Source organism: Eleutherodactylus coqui, chromosome 8, assembly GCF_035609145.1.
Source record: "Eleutherodactylus coqui strain aEleCoq1 chromosome 8, aEleCoq1.hap1, whole genome shotgun sequence".
Classification (NCBI taxonomy): Eukaryota; Metazoa; Chordata; class Amphibia; order Anura; family Eleutherodactylidae; genus Eleutherodactylus; species Eleutherodactylus coqui.
In genome coordinates, this window is record NC_089844.1 from 3,128,509 (window position 1) to 3,151,659 (window position 23,151).

Genomic DNA, 23,151 nt, shown 5'->3' on the forward strand with positions numbered 1-23,151 from the left:
CCCAGTCAGACTGGGGTTCTTTAGAAGTGGACACATGTAGTTACAACTCCGTGTGGACCGACAGCATGGGTGGGTGCCAGGAAGCCACCAGCGGTACATAAATATATCCCATTGCATTGCCCATCACAGCTGAGGTAATAATGTCATGTTTAATGCAGGTGGGCTTCGGCCCACACTGCATGCCCCAGTCAGACTGGGGTTCTTTAGAAGTGGACACATGTAGTTACAACTCCCTGTGGACCCACAGCATGGGTGGCTCCCTGGAACCCACCGGCGGTACATAAATATATCCCATTGCATTGCCCATCACAGCTGATGTTACATCAGCTGTAATGCAGGTGGGCTAATAATTAATTTGATTACACTGTAGGCGAGGGCCCCCAAAAATTGGTGTATCAACAGTACTAATGTACCTCTGAAAAATTGCCCATGCCCAACCAAGAGGGCAGGTGAAACCCATTAATTGCTTTGGTTAATGTGGCTTAATTGGTAACTAGGCCAGGAGGCCGCCCAGTTAAAATAAAAATTGGTTGAGGTGAAAGTTTCAACGCTTTAATGAGCATTGAAACGTGTTAAAAATTGTTTACAAGGGGCGGAGCCTGGACGCCGAGCGTGATGGCTGCTTGAGAGAAGCGCTCCTCTGACCAAGCACCCACGCTGGCCTCAAATAGCTTCTCTTAGACGGAAGAATGGGCAAGCTGACAAGGGATAAGAACGCTGAACTGCAGGGAACACCTCGAGCGGCTAAAAGGCAAGTGGATATGCAGCGCTTCTTTAGAGAAAGACCTGCCCGGTCCCCGCGCCCCCCCTCTAAGATGGCGCCGGCGAGGGAACTCATTGCTGCTCCCAGCAGGGGGGAAGAGGAGGAGACGTGCTCCGAGGATGAGGGTGAAGAGATTATTTCACATGCCCTGCGTCCCATAAGCGCTGATCTGGCCGAGATCAAGGGTGACCTGAGACAGATGGGACACAGGGTAGAAGAGCTGGAGACTGCAGTGTCGGCCACCACTTCTCACTCCATAGAGCTAGAGCGGGCCTTAAAGGAGCAGCACACCTACCTTAGCAAGACCCTCCTAATGCAGGAAGATCTTGAAAATAGGAATCGCCGCAATAATGTGCGCATCAAGGGGCTGCCCGAATCCCACTCCGCCGAGAATCTACAGAAGGTCGCTAAAGAAATCTTTGCCTCGCTTTTGGGGACAGACAGAGCCAGTTCTATTTGTGTCGAAAGGATTCACAGAGCACTTAGACCTCCGCCGAGTGAGGCCGAGCCACCTCGCGACATCATCTGCAAGGTGCTCTCTTTCCCCGACGCGGCCGCCATATTGAGAGCTGCAAGATCCAACAGAGAGATACACTTCGCCGAATCCCCAATACAAATTTATCAAGACCTTGCCCCCTCAACCGTGGCGAAGCGCCGTGCTCTCCGCCCGCTCCTGGAAACGCTCAAATCCATGGACATAAAATATTCGTGGCTCTTCCCGTTTGGGCTGAGCTGCTTCCACAAAGGCAAGAGAATTAACGTCCGCACTAACGAGGACTTGCAAAATCTGTGGAAAACCCTTCAGATTGATCCCATTGACTTGCCTAATTGGCAGCCCCTGCCGGATCCACCCCAATTTCAGCAGCTGGAAGACCCGGAGACATGGCTGGTAGCGGGTTGCTCTAAATCCCCAAAAGGGGGAAAAAAGAAGAAGTCAAGGGACGATGCGACCTGATTGCCCACTGAAGAGCGCCCTGAATCTCTTGTGGCTATACGAGCTCGTCTAACAATCGGTCGACCAAGGTTACCAATGTTTCGTTCTTTGTTTCTTTTTCTTTCTACAGGCCAGTAAGTCTCACTTCAGTAACGGGAAAAATTTTCGAGGGGATTCTGAGAGACGCAATCGATGAGTACCTCAAGGAGATTAAGGGAATAACTCCTCACCAACATGGATTCATGAAGGGTCGCTCATGTCAGACAAATCTGATCAGTTTCTACGATGAAGTAAGCTCTAAGCTGGACCAGGGAGAATCTATTGATCTTGTATATCTGGACTTCTCTAAAGCCTTTGACACCGTGCCTCATAATAGGCTAATATACAAAATGAGGCAGCTCGGACTGGGCGAAAACGTGTGTAAGTGGGTAAAAAATTGGCTCAACGATAGAAAGCAGAGGGTGGTAATAAATGGTTCGTACTCTGATTGGACCACAGTCGCTAGCGGGGTGCCACAGGGTTCAGTATTAGGCCCCACTCTGTTCAACATATTTATCAATGACCTGATAGAGGGGCTGCACAGCAAAATATCAATATTTGCAGATGACACAAAATTATACAATATAATTAATGCAACGGAGGACAATGTGTGGCTACAAACGGACCTGGATAAGCTGGGGGCTTGGGCAGAAAAATGGCAAATGAAGTTCAATGTTGAAAAATGTAAGACTATGCACATGGGCAGGAGGAACGGATGTCACCAATATTCACTTAATGGGGTACCACTAGGGAAAAGTGATATGGAAAAGGATCTGGGGGTACTAGTGGATAATAGACTAAACTGGAGTAACCAATGCAAGTCAGCCGCTGCAAAGGCAAATAAAGTCTTGGGGTGCATTAAAAGAGGTATAGGGGTGAAGGACGAGAACATTATCCTTCCATTATATAAGGCACTTGTCAGACCTCACATGGAATACTGCGTACAATTCTGGACACCGGTGCTCAGGAAAGATGTCACAGTGCTTGAGGGGGTTCAAAGAAGAGCGACTAAACTAATACATGGAATGACGGGACTGGAATACCCAGAGAGGCTGTCCAAATTGGGACTATTTACTCTAGAAAAAAGAAGGTTAAGAGGCGACCAAATAACCATGTATAAGTACATGAGGGGACAATACAAGGATCTCTCCCGCGATCTGTTTACATCCAGGACCACGACGGTAACAAGAGGACATCCGCTACGATTAGAGGAAAGTAGGTTTCATCACCAACACAGAAAGGGGTTCTTTACTGTAAGAGCAGTTAGACTGTGGAACTCTCTACCGGAGGAAGTGGTGATGGCAAAATCCATAGAGAAGTTTAAAAGGGGACTTGATGTCTTTCTGGAGAAGGATATTACAGGATATAAATTTTAGTTTAAGTGTCAATCCTGGTATATAGGCAGGTAGGAACTATTAGGGGTTGATCCAGGGAACAGTCTGATTGCCATTAGGGAGTCGGGAAGGAATTTTTTCCCCAAAAGAGCCAATTGACTTCTGGCCTTGGGGTTTTTTGCCTTCCTCTGGATCAACACAGTAGGATAGACAGGCTGGACTAGATGGACAATGTCTTCATTCGGCCTTACATACTATGTTACTATGTTACTATGTAGGACCACCGCAGCGAAAGAACTGGCGTGTTATCTTGTGGACTCTCGACTCGGGAGCAATATGACTGATGGTGGTCAATGCAAGAAATGAGACACCATTCCTTGTCAGACTGAGTATCCCTATTGTTTTTTCTAGATAACCGTCGGCCGTTAGTAATAGTGTTGACAGAAATGTTTTTGCTCATAGTTTAAAATTCTGTCGAATACGATAGCTTTAATTACTATGTACTGGACTGTTGGCCCAGTGGCCAATGCTTTCAGCCTACCTCTCTGGGGGCCATGGGTTGCTGGTCCGTCCAGGCTGTACCTATTTCTCTGAACTCCCGTCGTGGTCCTTGACCCTACGAGACTTCAGTAGCCGCCCAATTGTGGGTCAGAGGTTCGGGAGACCTCGGCCACCCCGCCTCTCCGCCTACCTAAAAACCTTAAGTCATTTGCATAAGTTAGGACTAATTGTATTTTGTGCTATATTTACAGCACTTTACTGTTTTGTGTTGTTCCCCCGCCCCGTCCCTCTCTGACCTTCCTACCTATCCATCCCTCTCATTCCTCGTGTATCTCCCCAGACTCCCCCTTCCCATCCTGGAGCCTCGGACATCCAGACACCCAACCCACTAGACTCCTCCATAGGGCCTAAACCGTTCGCCATCCTCTCCACTTATTGGTACCTGCTCAGGTACCCCACCTGCCTTCTTGCTTCTCACTTGTCCACTTTCTCCCGCCGTAGCCTGGAATCGTAGCCATGGTGGGACTCCGCATTACCTCCTTCAACATCAGAGGTCTCAACTCCCCCTTCAAGAGACATAACCTCGCTCTCCTCATCAAAAGGTACGAAAGCAAAATACTTTTCTTACAGGAAACACACTATAAGGGACCCAGGTGCTTCTCCCTCCCGGGCAAACATTTCCCACAAGCGTTCCACAGCACTCATCCCTCCTCGGCCTCAAAGGGGGTCTCGACCCTTTTCCACAAGACAATAAATTTTGTTGAAGAGGCCCAGTACAGGGACGGCGAGGGAAGAGTCCTGTATATAAGGGGTACATTAAATAATATTAAAATGACCTTCGCCAACATTTACGCCCCTAATGTAGACCAAGTGTCTTGGCTGCTCCAGCAATTAAACATTTTAAAACAATTTGCGGTAGGGCAGATAGTCCTAGCAGGCGACTTTAATGTCACGTTCAACCCTTCCTTGGACTCCTCCTCCGGTAGATCTCAGACTTCCCAAAAGAGATTGAGAAAGCTAAGCAAATGCTTACAGGAGCTAGGAGTGATAGACTCCTGGCGTACTTTAAACCCCTCTACTAGGGACTATTCGCACTTCTCATCAATCCACTCGTCATACCAGAGACTGGATTACGTCTTGGTCTCCTCAGACCTCCTCACTTCTATGATCCATGCTGAAATTGACTCCGTGACAATTTCCGACCATGCCCCAGTTCATCTGATCCTAAAAGATCCACGCCCAGTTGCAAGGGAATGGAGGTGGACTCTCAATGCGTCATTACTAGATCCCATTGAAGAGAGAGAACAACTCTCCAAAGCTTTGGAGGAGTACTTCGACATCAACTCCTCTGGCGATCCCAAAATCCCAATTGTGTGGAAAGCGCACAAGACGTTCATCCGGGGTCTCCTAATAGCCTTAGGCTCCCGCGTCAAAAAACGCGCACAAAAAGAAATAGACGAGAAACTCTCGCAGATAGCAAAAGTGGAGCTGGCTGCGAAACTTTCCCAGTCAAAACAAAATCTAGACAGCCTCATCTCTTTAAGGTTAGATCTGAAACACATGTTGGAATCTAAATTCAACAAAAAACAACTACACTTAAAACATCTGGTTTACGCCCAGGGCAACAGAGGGAGTAGATTAATGTCCGCATTAATCAAAAAAGCTCGGACAAAAAATCATATTAGCGCTATAAAAACCTCCACCAACGAAACTTATACCTCGACTCCCGAGATAGCAAAGGAGTTCCAGAAGTATTACTCCAAACTCTATAATCTGAGGGACCCCCTCACCTACGACCTATCCCTGGACCCATCGGTCCCGATAAACAACTTCCTTAGCCAACTCGACATCCCTAGAATTAACCCTACAGACGCTTCGACCCTGTTGGCTCGGGTCACTGAGGCGGAGGTTGAGGAACTAATTGCGTCAAGCCCACCCCACAAGAGCCCGGGCCCGGATGGATTAACTATCCAGTATTACAAATCCTTCCTCCCCATCTTAAAACCCAAACTAACAGAGTTGTTTAACAGCTTGATGAGGGGGGACCCCCTGCCGAGACAGTCCCAAGAGGCCCACATTACTCTGATCCATAAGGATGGTAAGGACCCGGAGTTTTGTGGTAGCTATCGCCCGATCTCTCTCATAAATCAAGACATGAAATTGTGGACTAAGCTCCTTGCAAAAAGGATGGAGCCCTTCATGACTACTTTGATAGACAGGGAGCAGACGGGCTTTGTGTGTGGAAGGGAGGGGAGAGATAACTGCATAAGATTGCTACATGCTGCCCGCTACGCAAAACGCCACAGAATACCCTTAGCCTTAGTAAGTACAGATGCAGAAAAGGCATTTGATAGGGTAGACTGGCGTTATATTGAAGAGGTCTTGCACTCCTTTGGCTTTCCAGCGGAGTTCATACGGGCTATTCTCTCTCTCTACATTTGTCCTCACGCAAGACTTAAGATTAACGACACTCTCTCTCCTCCCTTCGACATAAAAAACGGCACTCGGCAGGGGTGCCCCCTTTCCCCCTCTCTGTTTGTGCTGGCCTTGGAGCCGCTGCTTCTCAGGGTTAGACAAGACCCGGGAATCGGAGGTCTCCATCTCGGTAAACATGTGCTCTCGTCAGCAGCGTTCGCTGACGATATAGTCTTTTTAATAACTGATCCCCAAAGGAGCCTGCCCAGGCTAACGGAAGTACTCGAGGGATTCGGCCTTGCTTCCAATTTCAAAATCAACTACACAAAATCAACTATTTTGAATGTCTCTATACCAAAGGCCCAGGCTGACGCATTGAGAGCCAACTCTCGCTTCATATGGTCGGACTCCTCGATTGACTACTTGGGCATCATACTATCCCGGAAAGCCGAAGACCTGTATAGGGTAAACTTTATCCCACTGCTAAACTATGTCAAATGTCTCCTGAAGAACTATGACATTCCATTTGTGTCTTGGTTCGGCAGAAAAAAACATTATTAAATCATATATATTACCCTCTATTCTGTATAAAATCAGAATGCTCCCGATTCATTTGCCGGCCAGCTTCTTCAAAACACTACGCACTGCGTTCACTGGATTCATTTGGAGGCGGAGGAGGCCAGGACTGGCCTACTGTCTGATGACTAGGAGGAGATCTGAGGGAGGGATTGACCTCCCAAATCTGCTGGACTTCTACCGCGCTGCACATCTTCGCTACTGGTTTGACCTAACCCAACCTCATAGAGACAGCTTGCTGACCAGATTAGTGGAAGGCTACAATAGAGATCAACTGCTAGAGGATCTCTGGCTCCCCTCCAGGAGCAGATACAAAGCCAAGGGTTTCAACCCATTACTTAAGGGCCCCTGCACAGTCTGGGATGAACTAAACAAAGAGTTAGCCCCACCCCCCTCTCCCCTGCTCCCGTTGTGCATTCTTACTAAAACACTCGACCTACCTACAGACCGAAGCTCGTCCTCGATGTGGAAAAAGCTCTCACCCCTGCAATTGCTGGATCTTTATCCACTAGCACACTTGCCCCCGACTACAACACTGCGGAAGCTCCTCCCCGAGAGTAGACTTTCTTTCTTACAACAAGCACAATTGGAGGGGATATTAAAGACCTTCCTCACAAAATATAAATCCACTAGACCTTTAACCCCATTTGAGAAAGCACTACAGAATAACAAACCCCCTGTAAGCAAGATCTCCTACCTAAAGAAGAACTTTGTCGCCCCTAGTCTCCCTTACAAACCCGCTTTCTTGAGCTCCTGGGAGAGAGACCTAGGAATCACACTATCCTCAAGTGAGATAAAAGCAATTCTAAAAACCTTTTTCGGCCTCTCCCCTTGTGTTCTCGCACAAGAAGCACATTATAAGTTGCTTTCCCGTTGGTACCGGACACCACAGTGGCTACTTGATCACAATCTGTCCGCGGATGGTTCCTGCTGGAGATGCGGAGGCCACCTTGGCACTTATCTACATCTCTGGTGGTCATGCCCGATATTGGCTCCCTTCTGGAGAGGAGTGGAGAAGATAATTCATTTGATCTCACCAAACATAAAAATATCACCGGAATTGGTACTCCTCTGGAAGCCCTCTAAATTCTTCCACCCACAGAGAAACAAGATGATAGCCTTGATCCTGGACACAGCCAAATCCCTAATACCCTCCCTTTGGAAACAACAAACGGCCCCCACATTGAGACAGTGGAGGGAGAGAGGGACAACCTCTACAATGTGGAGGAATTATACAGCTGGTCCAAAAATTCACATGACAAATTTAGTCAGGTATGGTACATGTGGTGGACAGTGAGAGACTCACCAATATGGAACGAATGAAGCGATGGCTACGGCTTCGGATACTCACCTCCCCCCCCCCTCCTATCCACCCCCTCTATCCCACTCTTCCCCACCCCATACTCTCCCCCCGCCCACAGTTGACGAGATTCTAGGTGCAGAAGGCAGCCCCATGCGGATGTTCGCAGGGAATGATAACTTGCTTTATCCTGTATGAGATAGAGGTAATGTGAGTTAATTTTTTGGCACTAGTATTTCATCTCATCCAGGTCCAACGACGAATGTATCTGTGCAAGATAATGATGCTGCTCAGCCCATTTATAATCGGTACTTTATGTCTTATATCTGCAGTATGTCTCTTTAATATGTCTCGACCCCAGCCCGTTGGACTCCCCATGTTCGTCTGAGATTTATGTATTCTGCACCGTGTAATTGTAATTGTTGCCTTGTTATTACTTAAAAAATTCAAATAAAATCTGATTTTCAAAAAAAAAAAAAAATTGTTTACAAAAATTATATGACTGAGCCTTGTGGGCTTAAGAAAAATTGCCCGTTCGGCGTGATTATGTGAGGTTTCAGGAGGAGGAGCAGGAGGAGGAGGAGGAATATTATACACAGATTGATGAAGCGAAAAGGTCCCCGTTTTTGATGGGGATACAGAACGATGCTTCCATCCGCGGGTGCAGCCTACGTATTGCTTACGTATCGCTGCTGTCCGCTGGTGGAGAAGAGAAGTCAGGGGAAATCCAGGCTTTGTTCATCTTGATGAGTGTTAGCCTGTCGGCACTGTCGGTTGACAGGCGGGTACGCTTATCTGTGCTGATTCCCCCAGCCACACTAAACACCCTCTCTGACAAGACGCTAGCAGCAGGACAAGCAAGCACCTCCAGGGCATACAGCGCGAGTTCAGGCCACGTGTCCAGCTTTGACACCCAGTAGTTGTAGGGGGCAGAGGCGTCACGGAGGACGGTCGTGCGATCGGCTACGTACTCCCTCACCATCCTTTTACAGGGCTCCCGCCAACTCAGCCTTGACTGGGGACCGGTGACACAGTCTTGCTGGGGAGCCATAAAGCTGTCAAGCACCTTAAAGAGTGTTGCCCTGCCTGTGCTGTACATGCTGCCTGATCTCCGCGCCTCCCCTGCTACCTGGCCCTCGGAACTGCGCCTTCGGCCACTAGCACTGTCGTATGGGAATTTTACCATCAGTTTGTCCACCAGCGCCCTGTGGTATAGCATCACTCTCGAACCCCTTTCCTCTTTGGGTATGAGAGTGGAAAGGTTCTCCTTATACCGTGGGTCAAGCAGTGTGTACACCCAGTAATCCGTAGTGGCCAGAATGCGTGTAACATGAGGGTCACGAGAGAGGCATCCTAACATGAAGTCAGCCATGTGTGCCAGGGTACCTGTACGCAACACATGGCTGTCCTCACTAGGAAGATCACTTGCAGGATCCTCCTCCTCCTCCTCAGGCCATACACGCTGAAAGGATGACAGGCCAGCAGCATGTGTACCCTCACCAGTGGGCCAAGCTGTCTCTTCCCCCTCCTCCTCATCTTCCTCCTCCTCCTCCTCACCGCGCTGAGATATAGACAGGAGGGTGCTCTGACTATCCAGCGACATACTGTCTTCCCCCGGCTCTGTTTCCGAGCGCAAAGCGTCTGCCTTTATGCTTTGCAGGGAACTTCTCAAGAGGCATAGCAGAGGAATGGTGACGCTAATGATTGCAGCATCACCGCTCACCATCTGGGTAGACTCCTCAAACTTTCCAAGGACCTGGCAGATGTCTGCCAACCAGGCCCACTCTTCTGAAAAGAATTGAGGAGGCTGACTCCCACTACGCCGCCCATGTTGGAGTTGGTATTCCACTATAGCTCTACGCTGCTCATAGAGCCTGGCCAACATGTGGAGCGTAGAGTTCCACCGTGTGGGCACGTCGCACAGCAGTCGGTGCACTGGCAGATTAAACCGATGTTGCAGGGTGCGCAGGGTGGCAGCGTCCGTGTGGGACTTGCGGAAATGTGCGCAGAGCCGGCGCACCTTTCCGAGCAGGTCTGACAAGCGTGGGTAGCTTTTCAGAAAGCGCTGAACCACCAAATTAAAGACGTGGGCCAGGCATGGCACGTGCGTGAGGCTGCCGAGCTGCAGAGCCGCCACCAGGTTACGGCCGTTGTCACACACGACCGGTTGGAGGCTCAGTGGCGCAAGCCAGCGGTCGGTCTGCTCTGTCAGACCCTGCAACAGTTCGTGGGCCGTGTGCCTCTTATCTCCTAAGCTGAGTAGTTTCAGCACGGCCTGCTGACACTTGCCCACCGCTGTGCTGCCACGCCGCGCGACACTGACTGCTGGCGACGTGCTGCTGCTGCTGACACATCTTGATTGCAAGACAGAGTTTGCGTTGGAGGAGGAGGAGGAGGAGGAGGAGGAGGGTGCTTTAGTGGAGGAAGCATACACCGCCGCAGATACCACCACCGAGCTGTGGCCCGCAATTCTGGGGGTGGGTAGGACGTGAGCGGTCCCAGGCTCTGACTCTGTCCCAGCCTCCACTAAATTCACCCAATGTGCCGTCAGGGAGATTTAGTGGCCCTGCCCGCCTGTGCTTGTCCACGTGTCCGTTGTTAAGTGGACCTTGGCAGTAACCGCGTTGGTGAGGGCGCGTACAATGTTGCGGGAGACGTGGTCGTGCAGGGCTGGGACGGCACATCGGGAAAAATAGTGGCGACTGGGAACTGAGTAGCGCGGAGCTGCCGCCGCCATCATACCTTTGAAGGACTCCGTTTCCACAACCCTATACGGCAGCATCTCCAGGCTGATAAATTTGGCTACGTGCACGTTTAACGCTTGAGCGTGCGTGGCGGCGTACTTGCGCTTGCCCTCAAACACTTGCGCTAGCGACGGCTGGACGCTGCGCTGACAGACATTGCTGGATGGGGCCGAGGACAGCGGAGGTGAGGGTGTGGGTGCAGGCCAGGTGACGGTAGTGCTGTGTCCTCAGAGCGGGGTTGGATCTCAGTGGCAGGTTGGGGCAAAGGGGGAGAGGCAGCGGTGCAAACCGGAGGCGGTGAACGGCCTTCGTCCCACCTTGTGGGGTGCTTGGCCATCATATGTCTGCGCATGCTGGTGGTGGTGAGGCTGGTGGTGGTGGCTCCCCGGCTGATCTTGGCGCGACAAAGGTTGCACACCACTGTTCGTCGGTCGTCTGCACTCTCAGTGAAAAACTGCCAGACCTTTGAGCACATCGGCCTCTGCAGGGTGGCATGCCACGAGGGGGCGCTTTGGGAAACAGTTGGTGGATTATTCGGTGTGGTCCTGCCTCTACCCCTGGACACCACACTGCCTCTTGCAACCTGCCCTGCTACTGCCCTTGCCTCCCCCTCTGAAGACCTGTCCTCAGTAGGCGTTGCAAACCAGGTGGGGTCAGTCACCCCATTGTCCTGCTGCTCTTCCTCCGAATCCTCTGTGCGCTCCTCCCTCGGACTTACTGCCCTTACTACTACCTCACTGATAGACAACTGTGTCTCAACGTCATCGTCCTCCTCACCCACTGAAAGGTCTTGAGACAGTTGCCGAAAGTCCCCAGCCTCATCCCCCGGACCCCGGGAACTTTCCAAAGGTTGGGCATCGGTCACGACAAACTCCTCCGGTGGGAGAGGAAGCATTGCTGCCCAATCTGAGCAGGGGCCCGAGAACAGTTCCTGGGAGTCTGCCCGCTCCTCAGAATGTCTCATTGCAATGGAGTGAGGAGGCTGGGAGGAAGGAGGAGCAGCAGCCAGAGGATTCTGAGTTGCAGCAGTGGACGGCGCAGAACTGTGGGTGGACGATAGGTTGCTGGAAGCACTTTCTGCCATCCACGACAGAACCTGCTCACACTGCTCATTTTCTAATAAAGGTCTACCGCGTGGACCCATTAATTGTGCGATGAATGTGGGGACGCCAGAAACATGTCTCTCTCCTAATCCCGCAGCAGTCGGCTGCGATACACCTGGATCAGGAGCTCGGCCTGTGCCCACACCCGGACTAGGGCCTCCGCGTCCTCGGCCGCGCCCACGTCCTCTAGGCCTACCCCTACCCCTCAGCATGCTGTATTACCAGTAATGCAGAAACAGAACGCTATAATTAAATGTGCCGCTTATTGGCCTGTGGTTGGAGGCTGAGTTCGCTTACGGAACGCCAGGAAATAATTATGCGCAAGCCTGCTGTAACACTTAGCTGGCTGCGTATGATTTTGTAGAACTACTACACCCAGCACACACAGACCCAGAACACTGAGCACAGTGACAGGCAGGCCAAATAATTTTTTTCCCAATATTTTTTAGAAAAGGCCCACTTCCTATATTCAATCAATAATATATGTCTTCTGTCCCTGCCTCCACACTTCTGTCCCTGGAGTATTACTGCAGGGCGCAATGCTCTGCACGGCCGATATACCAAAAAAAAAAAAGGGCAACACTGCAAAAAGCAGACTCCACAGTACTGCACACGGTAAGATGTGGCCCTAAGAAGGACCGTTGGGGTTCTGGAAGCCTAAAATACTCCTAACGCTCTGCCTGCCTAAGCACTTCTGTCCCTGGAGTATTACTGCAGGGCGCAATGCTCTGCACGGCCGATATACCAAAAAAAAAAAAAGTGCAACACTGCAAAAAGCAGACTCCACAGTACTGCACACGGTTAGATGTGGCCCTAAGAAGGACCGTTGGGGTTCTTGAAGCCTACAATAACTCCTAACGCTCTCCCTATAGCAGCTCCAACACGATAGCACTGTCCCTCAGCTATGTCAGAATGCATCTGTGGCGAGCCGCGGGAGGGGCCGATTTTTATACTCGGGTGACACCTGATCTCGCCAGCCACTCACTGCAGGGGGGTGGTATAGGGCTTGAACGTCGCAGGGGGAAGTTGTAATGCCTTCCCTGTCTTTCTATTGGCCAGAAAAGCGCGCTAACGTCTCAGAGATGAAAGTGAAAGTAACCCGAACATCGCGTGGTACTCGTCACGAGTAACGGGCATCCCGAACACGCTAATACTCGAACGAGCATCAAGCTCGGACGAGTGCGTTCGCTCATCTCTAATATACACATATCTACATGTGATAATACACCTACTTACGATGCAGTATTTGGAATAGGTGTAATGTTTCCATTTTGTATTGGCAATAATACACAATTTCCATCTGACACTTTAAAATATGAAAATTCTTAAAGCAAAATTCTTACGCCCAACATCACTGTGTTTATTCTTTGATTGATGGGGTTGTGTGAAGGCCTTTTGTGGGATGACCTGTGGTTTCTATTGGTAATATTTTGGGGCATTTTTGATAAGCTTTTTATAAAACTTTCCTGGAAATAGGATGACCACAATAACACAGCTCTGGTGTTGTGCTTTTTTTTTCTTACAGTGTTCATTGGGTCACCGTGTGCGATAAGTAAAGCATTATTTTAAGGAATTGAACTTTTCTTTAATATTCTTATTCTAAAAATTGTAAGAGGGAGTCTAGACTTTTAATATCTTGTTATATTAGTACCCACAGGCAGAAAGGGATTAATAGCATCTAGAACAGCCCTGGGGGCCTTCACAAGGCCCAAGGCTGCCATGCTATATGAACGGCCACCGGCAATTGTGTTGCAGTTGAGCTATTTGGGTAACAGAAGGAACTCCAGAAGGAGGCTCCTAGATTTGGTTCCTCCAAGGTCTACATAATGAATGCTCTGATAAGGCATCTGTGTAGCGCTTTTATATTAAAAGAACTGTAGGAATTTGTGCAGAAACCAAAATCTATATATACAAAATTGAATGTATGTCTGTCTGTCTGTCTGTCTGTCTGTCTGTCTGTGTGTCTGTCTGTGTGTCTGTCTGTGTGTCTGTCTGTCTGTCTGTCTGTCTGCGTGTCTGTCTGTCTGTCTGTCTGTCTGTCTGTCTGTCCGTTATGCATTACTACACCATTCATCCGATCGCCATGAAACTTTGGGAAGTTGTTGAGTACACTCCTGGGAAGATTACTGGCATAGTACATCTATCCTACGATAGGTGGCGCCGTGCGAGCGTCGTCGACAGTTATGCCCCCCAGACAAAGATCATTTGATTTCCATCTCAAGCACAAAAACAAAAGGCATCACGAGCAACGGGAGGCGTGTTCAACTACAAGATGATGCATCCACCGAACGTATCACAAGACAATTGCTGCATATTGAGAATGCTGAGGTAAAATGAAAGCTGCGCTGTGATTGGTTGTTATATATTATACTGAGGTAACATGAAAGCTGTGCTGTGATTGGTTGCTATATATTATACCGCTGAGGTAAAATGAATGCTGCACTGTGATTGGTTGTTATATATTATACTGCTGAGGTAACATGAAAGCTGCGCTGTGATTGGTTGTTATATATTATACTGAGGTAACATGAAAGCTGTGCTGTGATTGGTTGTTATATATTATACTGAGGTAACATGAAAGCTGTGCTGTGATTGGTTACTATATATTATACCGCTGAGGTAAAATGAATGGTGCTCTGTGATTGGTTGCTATTTTTTATATTGCTGAGGCAGAATAAAAGTTGCGCTGTGATTGGTTGTTATTTCTCTTACTGCTGAGGTAACATGAAAGCTGCGCTGCGATTGGTTGTTATATATTATACCACTGAGGTAACATAAAAAAGCTGCACTGTGATTGGTTGTTATCTAGATATACAAAAACGAATGTATGTATGTCTGTCTGTCTTCGCAGCAACCCGCGACGGGTAAGCTAGTCAATTCATAAATATTTTACATCCGCGCTGAAGTCACGCACATTGGGGGAGGTTTACTAAGTCTGATACACCAGAATTCTGGCTGAATGTATACCAAAAACTGACCTACATGCCTTGTCCCACATTCACCATGCATTCCAGAAACTTATGTCTCTCACTTGGTAAAGGGGTAAGACTTTGCAGCGAAATTGGAGTGGCCTAAATGAGACAAAGTGCACCAAAATGCTGGAGTAGAATTTTGGCACAAACTAATTCATCCAGTAGACGGTACAAATATTGGCAAAAGTATCTAAAGGTTCCCCAAATGCATGAGACTGTAATAGATTTGGCACATTTTTAGCCTGCCTGGTGTAATTTTACACTATGAGGCCATTCTTGCAACGGCTTTATCCTGTGTATTAAAACTCCACTTTTTCAGGTCATTAGCGACCAGTTTTTTTCCCTTATTGCATAAGTTATTGCACTTGACCATACCCACGTATGGCATTCTGACAAGATGGTCCCTTCTGAGGTTACCCTGAGTGCAGGAATGCTTTCTTTCTTCACACTGTTATAAAGGAAAGTATGTAATAGGGAGGCATTTTTCTGCACTGGAGTAGGTGTAAAACCCATGAGATGTGTCTAGCTTGCCAGAGTAGGGGAGGAGAAGGGCAAGCACCCACTCCATCCATGCAGGATATCCCGGGACTTGGTTTGCCTAACTAGTAGCCAGGTGGAAGAGCTCTTTGGGAGAGGTGTGAAATGTTCCCACATGACTCCCAGTCTGGGGACGAGACACACAAATATTAATCCCATGGAAGTCATAAAATGGTATACATTCAAATGTTCTTTGTTTAACCCCTTCCTGCTCCAGGGTGTAAGCTTACGTCCTGGCAGTGGGGTACTTCCCGCAACAGGGCGTGAACTTACGTCCTGGGGATAGCGTGAGATCACATATGATCTCGCGCTATCCCACAGCGGGAGCCGGCTGTCAGTCATAGCCGGCCTCCCACTGCAACAGCGGGGGTGCATCGGAGATGCCCCCGCTCCCCCCCCCCCCCCCGCTGTTAGCCCCTTCCGTGCCGCGATCTATGTAGATCGCGGGATGGGAAGGGTTCACAGAGGGAGTGCGCTCCCTCTGTGAAGTTGTCAGGCTCTCGCGATATAATCGCAGAGAACCCGGCCTGTTGCCGTGGCAACAGGACGCCAGACATTGGCGTCTTCTGTTGCCAGTGCCTGAGATCACTGTACAAGCAATAAGGCATGGCAGGGCAGTAGCCCTGACATTCCTTATCACAGCGATCACCAGGGCAGTGTTGTAAGTCCCCCAGGGGGACACAAATTGTGTTAAAAAAAGATTTAAAAAAATAAATTAAAAAAAGGAGAAAAAAAAGGAAAAAAAACACGTTTTTTATGCTTTTTCTCATATTAGCATAAAAAAAGGTTAAAAAAAATTAAAATCCCACATATTTGGTATTGTCACGTCCATAATGATGCATACAATAAGCTGCACATGCTTTTGACTGTGCACGGAAAAAAGCGTAAAAAAAAAACCGCTAAAAAACTGAGGCAAAATGCTAATTTTTAGCATTTTGCCTCCCTAAAAACGCAATAAAAGTGATCAAAAAAGGCGTATATACCCCAAAGTGGTACCACTAAAAACTACAGCTCGTCTCGCAAAAAATAAGCCCTCATAGAGCTCCGTACATAAAACAATAAAAAAGTTACAGGTCTTTGAATTCAGCGGGTTAGAAAAAAAAAGGGATTTCCAAAAAAGGGATTTTTATTGCAGAAAAGTGGAAAAACCTAAAAAAAAGTATGACAGGAGAGAGAGAGAGAGAATTGGCCGGGAGGGAAATCTTACAGATAACTTAAAGGGGTTGTCCCGCGTCGAAACGGCTTTTTTTTTTTTTTCAATAGGCCCCCCGTTTGGCGCGAGACAAGCACAAGGGATGGGTTAAAAAAAAAAGTTTAGTACTTACCCAAATCCCCGCTCTGCGGCGACTTCTTACTTACCTTACCAAGATGGCCGCCGGGATCTTCACCCACGATGCACCGCGGGTCTTCTCCCATGGTGCACCGTGGGCTCTGTGCGGTCCATTGCCGATTCCAGCCTCCTGATTGGCTGGAATCGGAACACGTGACGGGGCGGAGCTACGCAATGATGCGTAGAAGGGGGCGGAGCCAGAACGCCGCTCGTGCCGAGACCCAAGAGAAGGGAGACGACCCTTCTGCGCAAGCGCGTCTAATCGGGAGATTAGACGCTGAAATTAGACGGAGCCATGGAGACGAGGACGCCAGCAACGGAACAGGTAAGTGAATAACTTCTGTATGGCTCATAATTAATGCACGATGTATATTACAAAGTGCATTAATATGGCCATACAGAAGTGTATAGACCCACTTGCTGCCGCGGGACAACCCCTTTAAACTGTGGATTATACAAATACCCTGAGAATCTGCCCGATAATTTGCTTCTGTACAAGAATGTTTATTTGGTTATAATTTCAGAAGTTTAAGTAAATAAACAGAATCGACCGTTCCTCATTCTCCTTCAAAAAACATCCTGTATGTGGACTACTTTACTACATTCAAGAAATCTGCTGCAGAGGACAGAAGAGTGGCATCATGTGTGACAATTGAACTACAGGCAAGCTCCGGATACTCTCTCTGACCTCCCCTAGCAGTGCCGAGGTCAGGTCCTGAGCTACCCCCAGAGGGAAGATGGTAGAGCCCTGTGACAAGGCCTTTCTGTACGCCGCTGTCTCCTCGGCTGTGGGCGCGCTCCTCGGATGCTGCATATATATATATATATATATATAATAAATGACTCCTGGATAGTGTAATGCTATCATTTAGAGACTTCTAACATCGTAAGCAAAATGGTAACATTATTCTAATTGGAATCTGGACCAATAAGTTTACATCTTCCATAGGTTGTACATGTTTTATATCAGGTACAAAGAATCGTGCTAAAACACCAATCTTGCTCAGGAAGAATGAAGAAAGTCCAACGTTGGGTTAAAAGCTTCCAGTCTTTATTAAACGATCCAGGCAGACATAAAGAAAGGTCATGTGCCAATATTATTTAAATAGATGGAGCAATTCATTTCTGCATATAAAATAATAATAATCACACCTCATTCTCAATTTGACAAGCTTAAAGCATGCTAACCGTACTGCCCCAGGCTCTTAACCCTTACCTGGAACCTGGGCTACTTTTTTCTAGTGAATCTTTAAGTTCATGGACAGATGTCTTGAGCACATAACCTCATTAATGATGTCCATATGACCTAATATATCACCTAGTCAATATTTCAAACCCCTTTAAATAGCAGTGAATACTATCTTACCTGAACATATCACACCTGCATCCTCTTTATGACCACAGTCATGTTTACCATACTGGTTTGCTGGACAGTCCTGGATGTGTGTTTCATTCCCTCCACATTCCACATTGTCCAGCCAGATCTCCCCAGTTCCTCTTCCATGATAGCCTCCAGTTGTAGCTTTGACACCATAACCACAGCCCAGCTGCTTACAGACCACATCTGCATCGGCTTTATTCCAGGAGTCATCACAGATTGTCCCCCATCTTCCATCATGATAAATCTCCACTCTGCCCGCACATCGGCCGGGACCATCTACCAGCCTCAGCTGGTTACTTTCTGTATTAGAAGAGACTCACAGATATAACACACCATGTAATATGTTTAGTATTAAATAATCTCTACTTGTGCTACATAGAAGCTACTATACCTGAGCAGATAATTTCTATCTCCTTTTCCTGTCCCGTCCATGTATTTGTATCAGATGATCCAGTAACAGAACAATCTGCCAGTTGGGTCTCATTTCCTTGACAATTACCACTGAGGTACACATGACCACTGACTGTTGTTGGAGGTATGATAGTAAATTGCCCAACCGCATGACCACAACGTAATTCTCTGCACACAACTTGGGTCTCATTAATGCACCATTGGTCACCGACAGCTCTGTTCCATGTATTATTGGGGAGAATCTCCAGTCTTCCTGCACAGTGATCCTCTCCACCCATCAGCCTCACTGTCTCCTCTTTCCCTGTGGTTATATAATCTCATTATTTAACATAATTCATTCTAATAGTTTCATAGATTCAACCTGAGAAATCAGAAGTGACTAAACTAAGAATGATTGCAGATTTATTTATTTTACTTTTTTCCAGAGAAATATAAATGTACAGTATAAGCCAACCGTAGATATGGAGGAGGGCTTCAACCATTAAAAAAAACTTTATTGATAAAAACACATACATCTACCAGGTAAACGCTGAACGTTGGCAAAGGCCAATGTCTGGCCGAAACGCGTTCAGCGTTTACCTGGTAGATGTATGCGTTTTAATTAGAGATGAGCGAGCACCAAAATGCTCGAGTGCTCGTTACTTGAGTCGAACTTTCCGCGATGCTCGAGGGTTCGTTTCAAGTAATGAACCCCATTGAAGTCAATGGGCGACTCGAGCATTTTTGTATATCGCCGATGCTCGCTAAGGTTTTCATTTGTGAAAATCTGGAAAATTCAAGAATGTGATGGGAACGACACAGAAACGGATAGGGCAGGCGAGGGGCTACGAGTTGGGCTGCATCTCAAGTTCCCAGGTCCCACTATTAAGCCACAATAGCGGCAAGAGTGGGCCCCCCCCCCAACAATTTTTACTTCTGAAAAGCCCTCATTAGCAAGGCATACCTTAGCTAAGCACCACACTACCTCCAACAAAGCACAATCACTGCCTGCATGACACTCCGCTGCCACTTCTCCTGGGTTACATGCTGCCCAACCCCCCCGCACGACCCAGTGTCCACAGCGCACACCAAAGTGTCCCTGCGCAGCCTTCAGCTGCCCTCATGCCACACCCTGGCCTCATAGCCACACCACCCTCATGTCTATTTATAAGTGCGTCTGCCATGAGGAGGAACCGGAGGCACACACTGCAGAGGGTTGGCAGGGCCAGGCAGCGACCTTCTTTAAAAGGGGCGGGGCGATAGCCCACAATGCTGTACAGAAGCAATGAGAAATATAATCCTGTGCCACCTCCATCAGGAGCTGCAAATGTGGGCATAGCAATGGGGAATCCATGTGCCACACAGTATTCATTCTGTCAAGGTGTCGCATAGCTCAATCCACACTGCAAGGGGAAAGCCGTCTGCGCTCTGCCCCCTACCCAAGTCAGTCAGTGTCTTTGTGCCAGACAGATCAAACACCGCAATGGGAACTAAGTTTGCACCAACAGCATAGGTGGGTCCTAGGCAACCCAAGACATGAACAAAAAATTGATCTGAGCGGCCAAACATGGCAGACTTGCACCGCGCCCACGGCATAGGCCTCGGCCCACAGATTCAGCAATCCTAGGCTGGAAGCGGACTTTCACTGCACCCAGGACATAGGCCTCTGCAGAAACCCTCAGCAATCGCGGGCCTACAGCGGACTCCGATGCTAGCGCAGCTGTGCACGTCTCATTAGCGCTGTATTGCTCCTGTAGTTTGTCCCAATGCAGCGCCTCGGATAGTAGAGCTAACGTCAGACTAAATACAGGTGGGCTTCGGCCCACACTGCATGCCCCAGTCAGACTGGGGTTCTTTATAAGTAGACACAGGCAGGTACAACTCCGTGTTGACCGACAGCATGAGTGGGTCCCAGGAAGCCACCGGCGTTACATAAAAAAACCCCATTGCATTGCCCAGCACGGCTGAGTTAACGTCAGATTAAACGCAGGTGGGCTTCGGCCCACACTGCATGCCCCAGTCAGACTGGGTTTTATTTATAAGTAGACACAGGCAGGTACAACTCCCTAATGTGAAGTCCGTGTGGACCCAAAGCATGGGTGGCTCCCTGGAACCCACCGGCGGTACATAAACAAATCCCATTGCAGTGCCCAGCACAGCTGAGGTAACGTCAGATTAAATGCATGTGGGCTTTGGCCCACACTGCATGCCCCAGTCTGACCAGGGTTTTTAATACATAGACACTGGCAGGTACAAATCCGTAATGTGAAGTCCCTGTGGACCCACAGCATGGGTGGCTGCCTGGAACCCATCGGCGGTACATAAATGTATCCCATTGCAGTGCCCTGCTCAGCAGAGCTAACGTCAGATACAATACAGGTGGGCTTCGGCCCACAGTGCATGCCCCAGTCAGACTGGTAATATGTACCTTAACAGTAACCTCGTTGGTGGGAATGAGGTTGCGATTGCGGACCTAGTGGCACGGTTTTATTTAGTTGGTTTTCGGAATGTGGCCATGATTAAGTGGGCCATGGCGGGGAGATGGTGGGGGGACTCTCTTGTTGTGTCGTTAAAGGTGAAATTCTTGGACTGCCACCAGACGGACCAATGCAAAAGTATTTGCCAAGAATGTTTTCATTGTTGGAGGAGGAGGGGGATGTTTTTGAGGCACTACGTGTCCTCTCCACGTGTCCGTGGTTATATGCATGTTATAAGCGCGTTAGTGGGAAATGGCCTCGCTGCCATCATGTCTTTGGGAAGCCTCCGTTTCCACACCCCAGTGACATAGCATTAGCAGCGGTATAGGCAGAGCCCAGAATTAGTAACATTTCAGTGGTAGCATTAGGGACAGGCCCCAGTAACATATCACTAGCAGCAGTATAGGGGGAGCACAGTCTTAGTTCCATTTCATTAATAGTAGCAGTCAAGACAGCCCCCAGTAACAATTCCAAAACAGCAGTATAGGGGGAGCAGAGTATTAGTTCCATTTCAGTAGTAGTAGCAGTCAAGACAGGCCACAGTAACATTCCCGTTGCAGCAGTTTAGGGAGATAACAGTCTCTTTCACATTTCAGTAGTTGCAGTATAGATAAGGCCCCAGTTACATTTCTGTAGCAAAAGTGTAGGTCAACCCCACACACCTTGCTGTACCATGAGTGCAGGTGAAGCCCATAAAAATTACTAGGATTACACTGTAGGCGAGGGCCCCAAAAAATTGGTGTACCCACAGTACTAATGTACCTCAGAAAAATTGCCCATGCCCAACCAAGAGGGCGGGTGAAACCCATTAATCGCTTTGGTTACTGTGGCTTAATTTGTAACTAGGCCTTGAGGCAGCCCAGTTAAAAGAAAAATTGGTTCAGGTGCAAGTTTCAACGCTTTAATGAGATTGATGAAGCTAAAAGGTCCCCGTTTTTTATGGTGATAGAGAACGATGCTTCCATCCGTGGGTGCAGCCTACGTATTGCTTACGTATCGCTGCTGTCCGCTGGTGGAGAAGAGAAGTCTGGGGAAATCCAGGCTTTGTTCATCTTTATGAGTGTAAGCCTGTCGGCACTGTCAGTTGACAGGCGGGTACGCTTATCCGTGATGATTCCCCCAGCCGCACTAAACTCCCTCTCTGACAAGAGGCTAGCCGCAGGACAAGCAAGCACCTCCAGGGCATACAGCGCGAGTTCAGGCCACGTGTTCAGCTTTGAGACCCAGTAGTTGTACGGAGGAGAAGCATCACGGAGGACGGTCGTGCGATCAGCTACGTATTCCCTCACCATCCTTTTACAGTGCTCCCACCGACTCAGCCGTGACTGGGGAGCGGTGACACAGTCTTGCTGGGGAGCCATAAAGCTGTCAAAGGCCTTGAAGAGTGTTCCCCTGCCTGTGCTGTACATGCTGCCTGATCTCCGTGCCTCCCCTGCTACCTGGCCCTCGGAACTGCGCCTTCTGCCACTAGCGCTGTCGGATGGGAATTTTACCATCAGTTTGTCTGCCAGGGTCCTGTGGTATAGCATCACTCTCGAACCCCTTTCCTGTTCGCGTATGAGAGTAGAAAGGTTCTCCTTATACCGTGGGTCGAGCAATGTGTACACCCAGTAATCCGTAGTGGCCAGAATGCGTGTAACGCGAGGGTCACGAGAAAGGCATCCTAACATGAAGTCAGCCATGTGTGCCAGGGTTCCTGTACGCAACACATGGCTGTCCTCACTAGGAAGATCACTTTCAGGATCCTCCTCCTCCTCCTCCTCAGGCCATACACGCTGAAAGGATGACAGGCAAGCAACATGGGTACCCTCAGCAGTGGGCCAAGCTGTCTCTTCCCCCTCCTCCTCATGCTCCCCCCTCCTCCTCCTCCTTCTCAACACGCTGAGATATAGACATGAGGGTGCTCTGACTATCCAGCCACATACTGTCTTCCCCCGCCTCCGTTTCCGAGCGCAAAGCGTCTGCCTTTATGCTTTGCAGGGAACTTCTCAAGAGGCATAGCAGAGGAATGGTGACGCTAATGATTGCAGCATCGCCGCTCACCATCTGGGTAGACTCCTCAAAGTTTCCAAGGACCAGGCAGATGTCTGCCAACCAGGCCCACTCTTCTGTAAAGAATTGAGGAGGCTGACTCCCACTACGCCGCCCATGTTGGAGTTGGTATTCCACTATAGCTCTACGCTGCTCATAGAGCCTGGCCAACATGTGGAGCGTAGAGTTCCACCATGTGGGCACATCGCACAGTAGTCGGTGCACTGGCAGATTAAACCGATGTTGCAGGGTCCACAGGGTGGCAGCGTCCGTGTTGGACTTGCGGAAATGTGCGCTGACTCGGCGCACCTTTCTGAGCAGGTC

The 23,151-nt window shown here is 48.7% G+C and overlaps 1 protein-coding gene across 1 annotated transcript in view; it reads right to left on the reverse strand.

Moving 5' to 3' along the window:
- Positions 1-15,283: 15,283 nt before the first annotated feature.
- The window catches only part of LOC136577423 (scavenger receptor cysteine-rich type 1 protein M130-like), a 169,094-nt gene continuing 161,226 nt past the window's right edge, over positions 15,284-23,151 (reverse strand). The window contains exons 4-6 of the mRNA XM_066577318.1: positions 18,321-18,641; positions 17,915-18,229; positions 15,284-15,345 (exon numbers count right to left, since the gene is read on the reverse strand). Coding sequence (XP_066433415.1) covers positions 15,284-15,345; positions 17,915-18,229; positions 18,321-18,641 — 698 coding nt within the window. The remainder of the gene's footprint in view (positions 15,346-17,914; positions 18,230-18,320; positions 18,642-23,151) is intronic.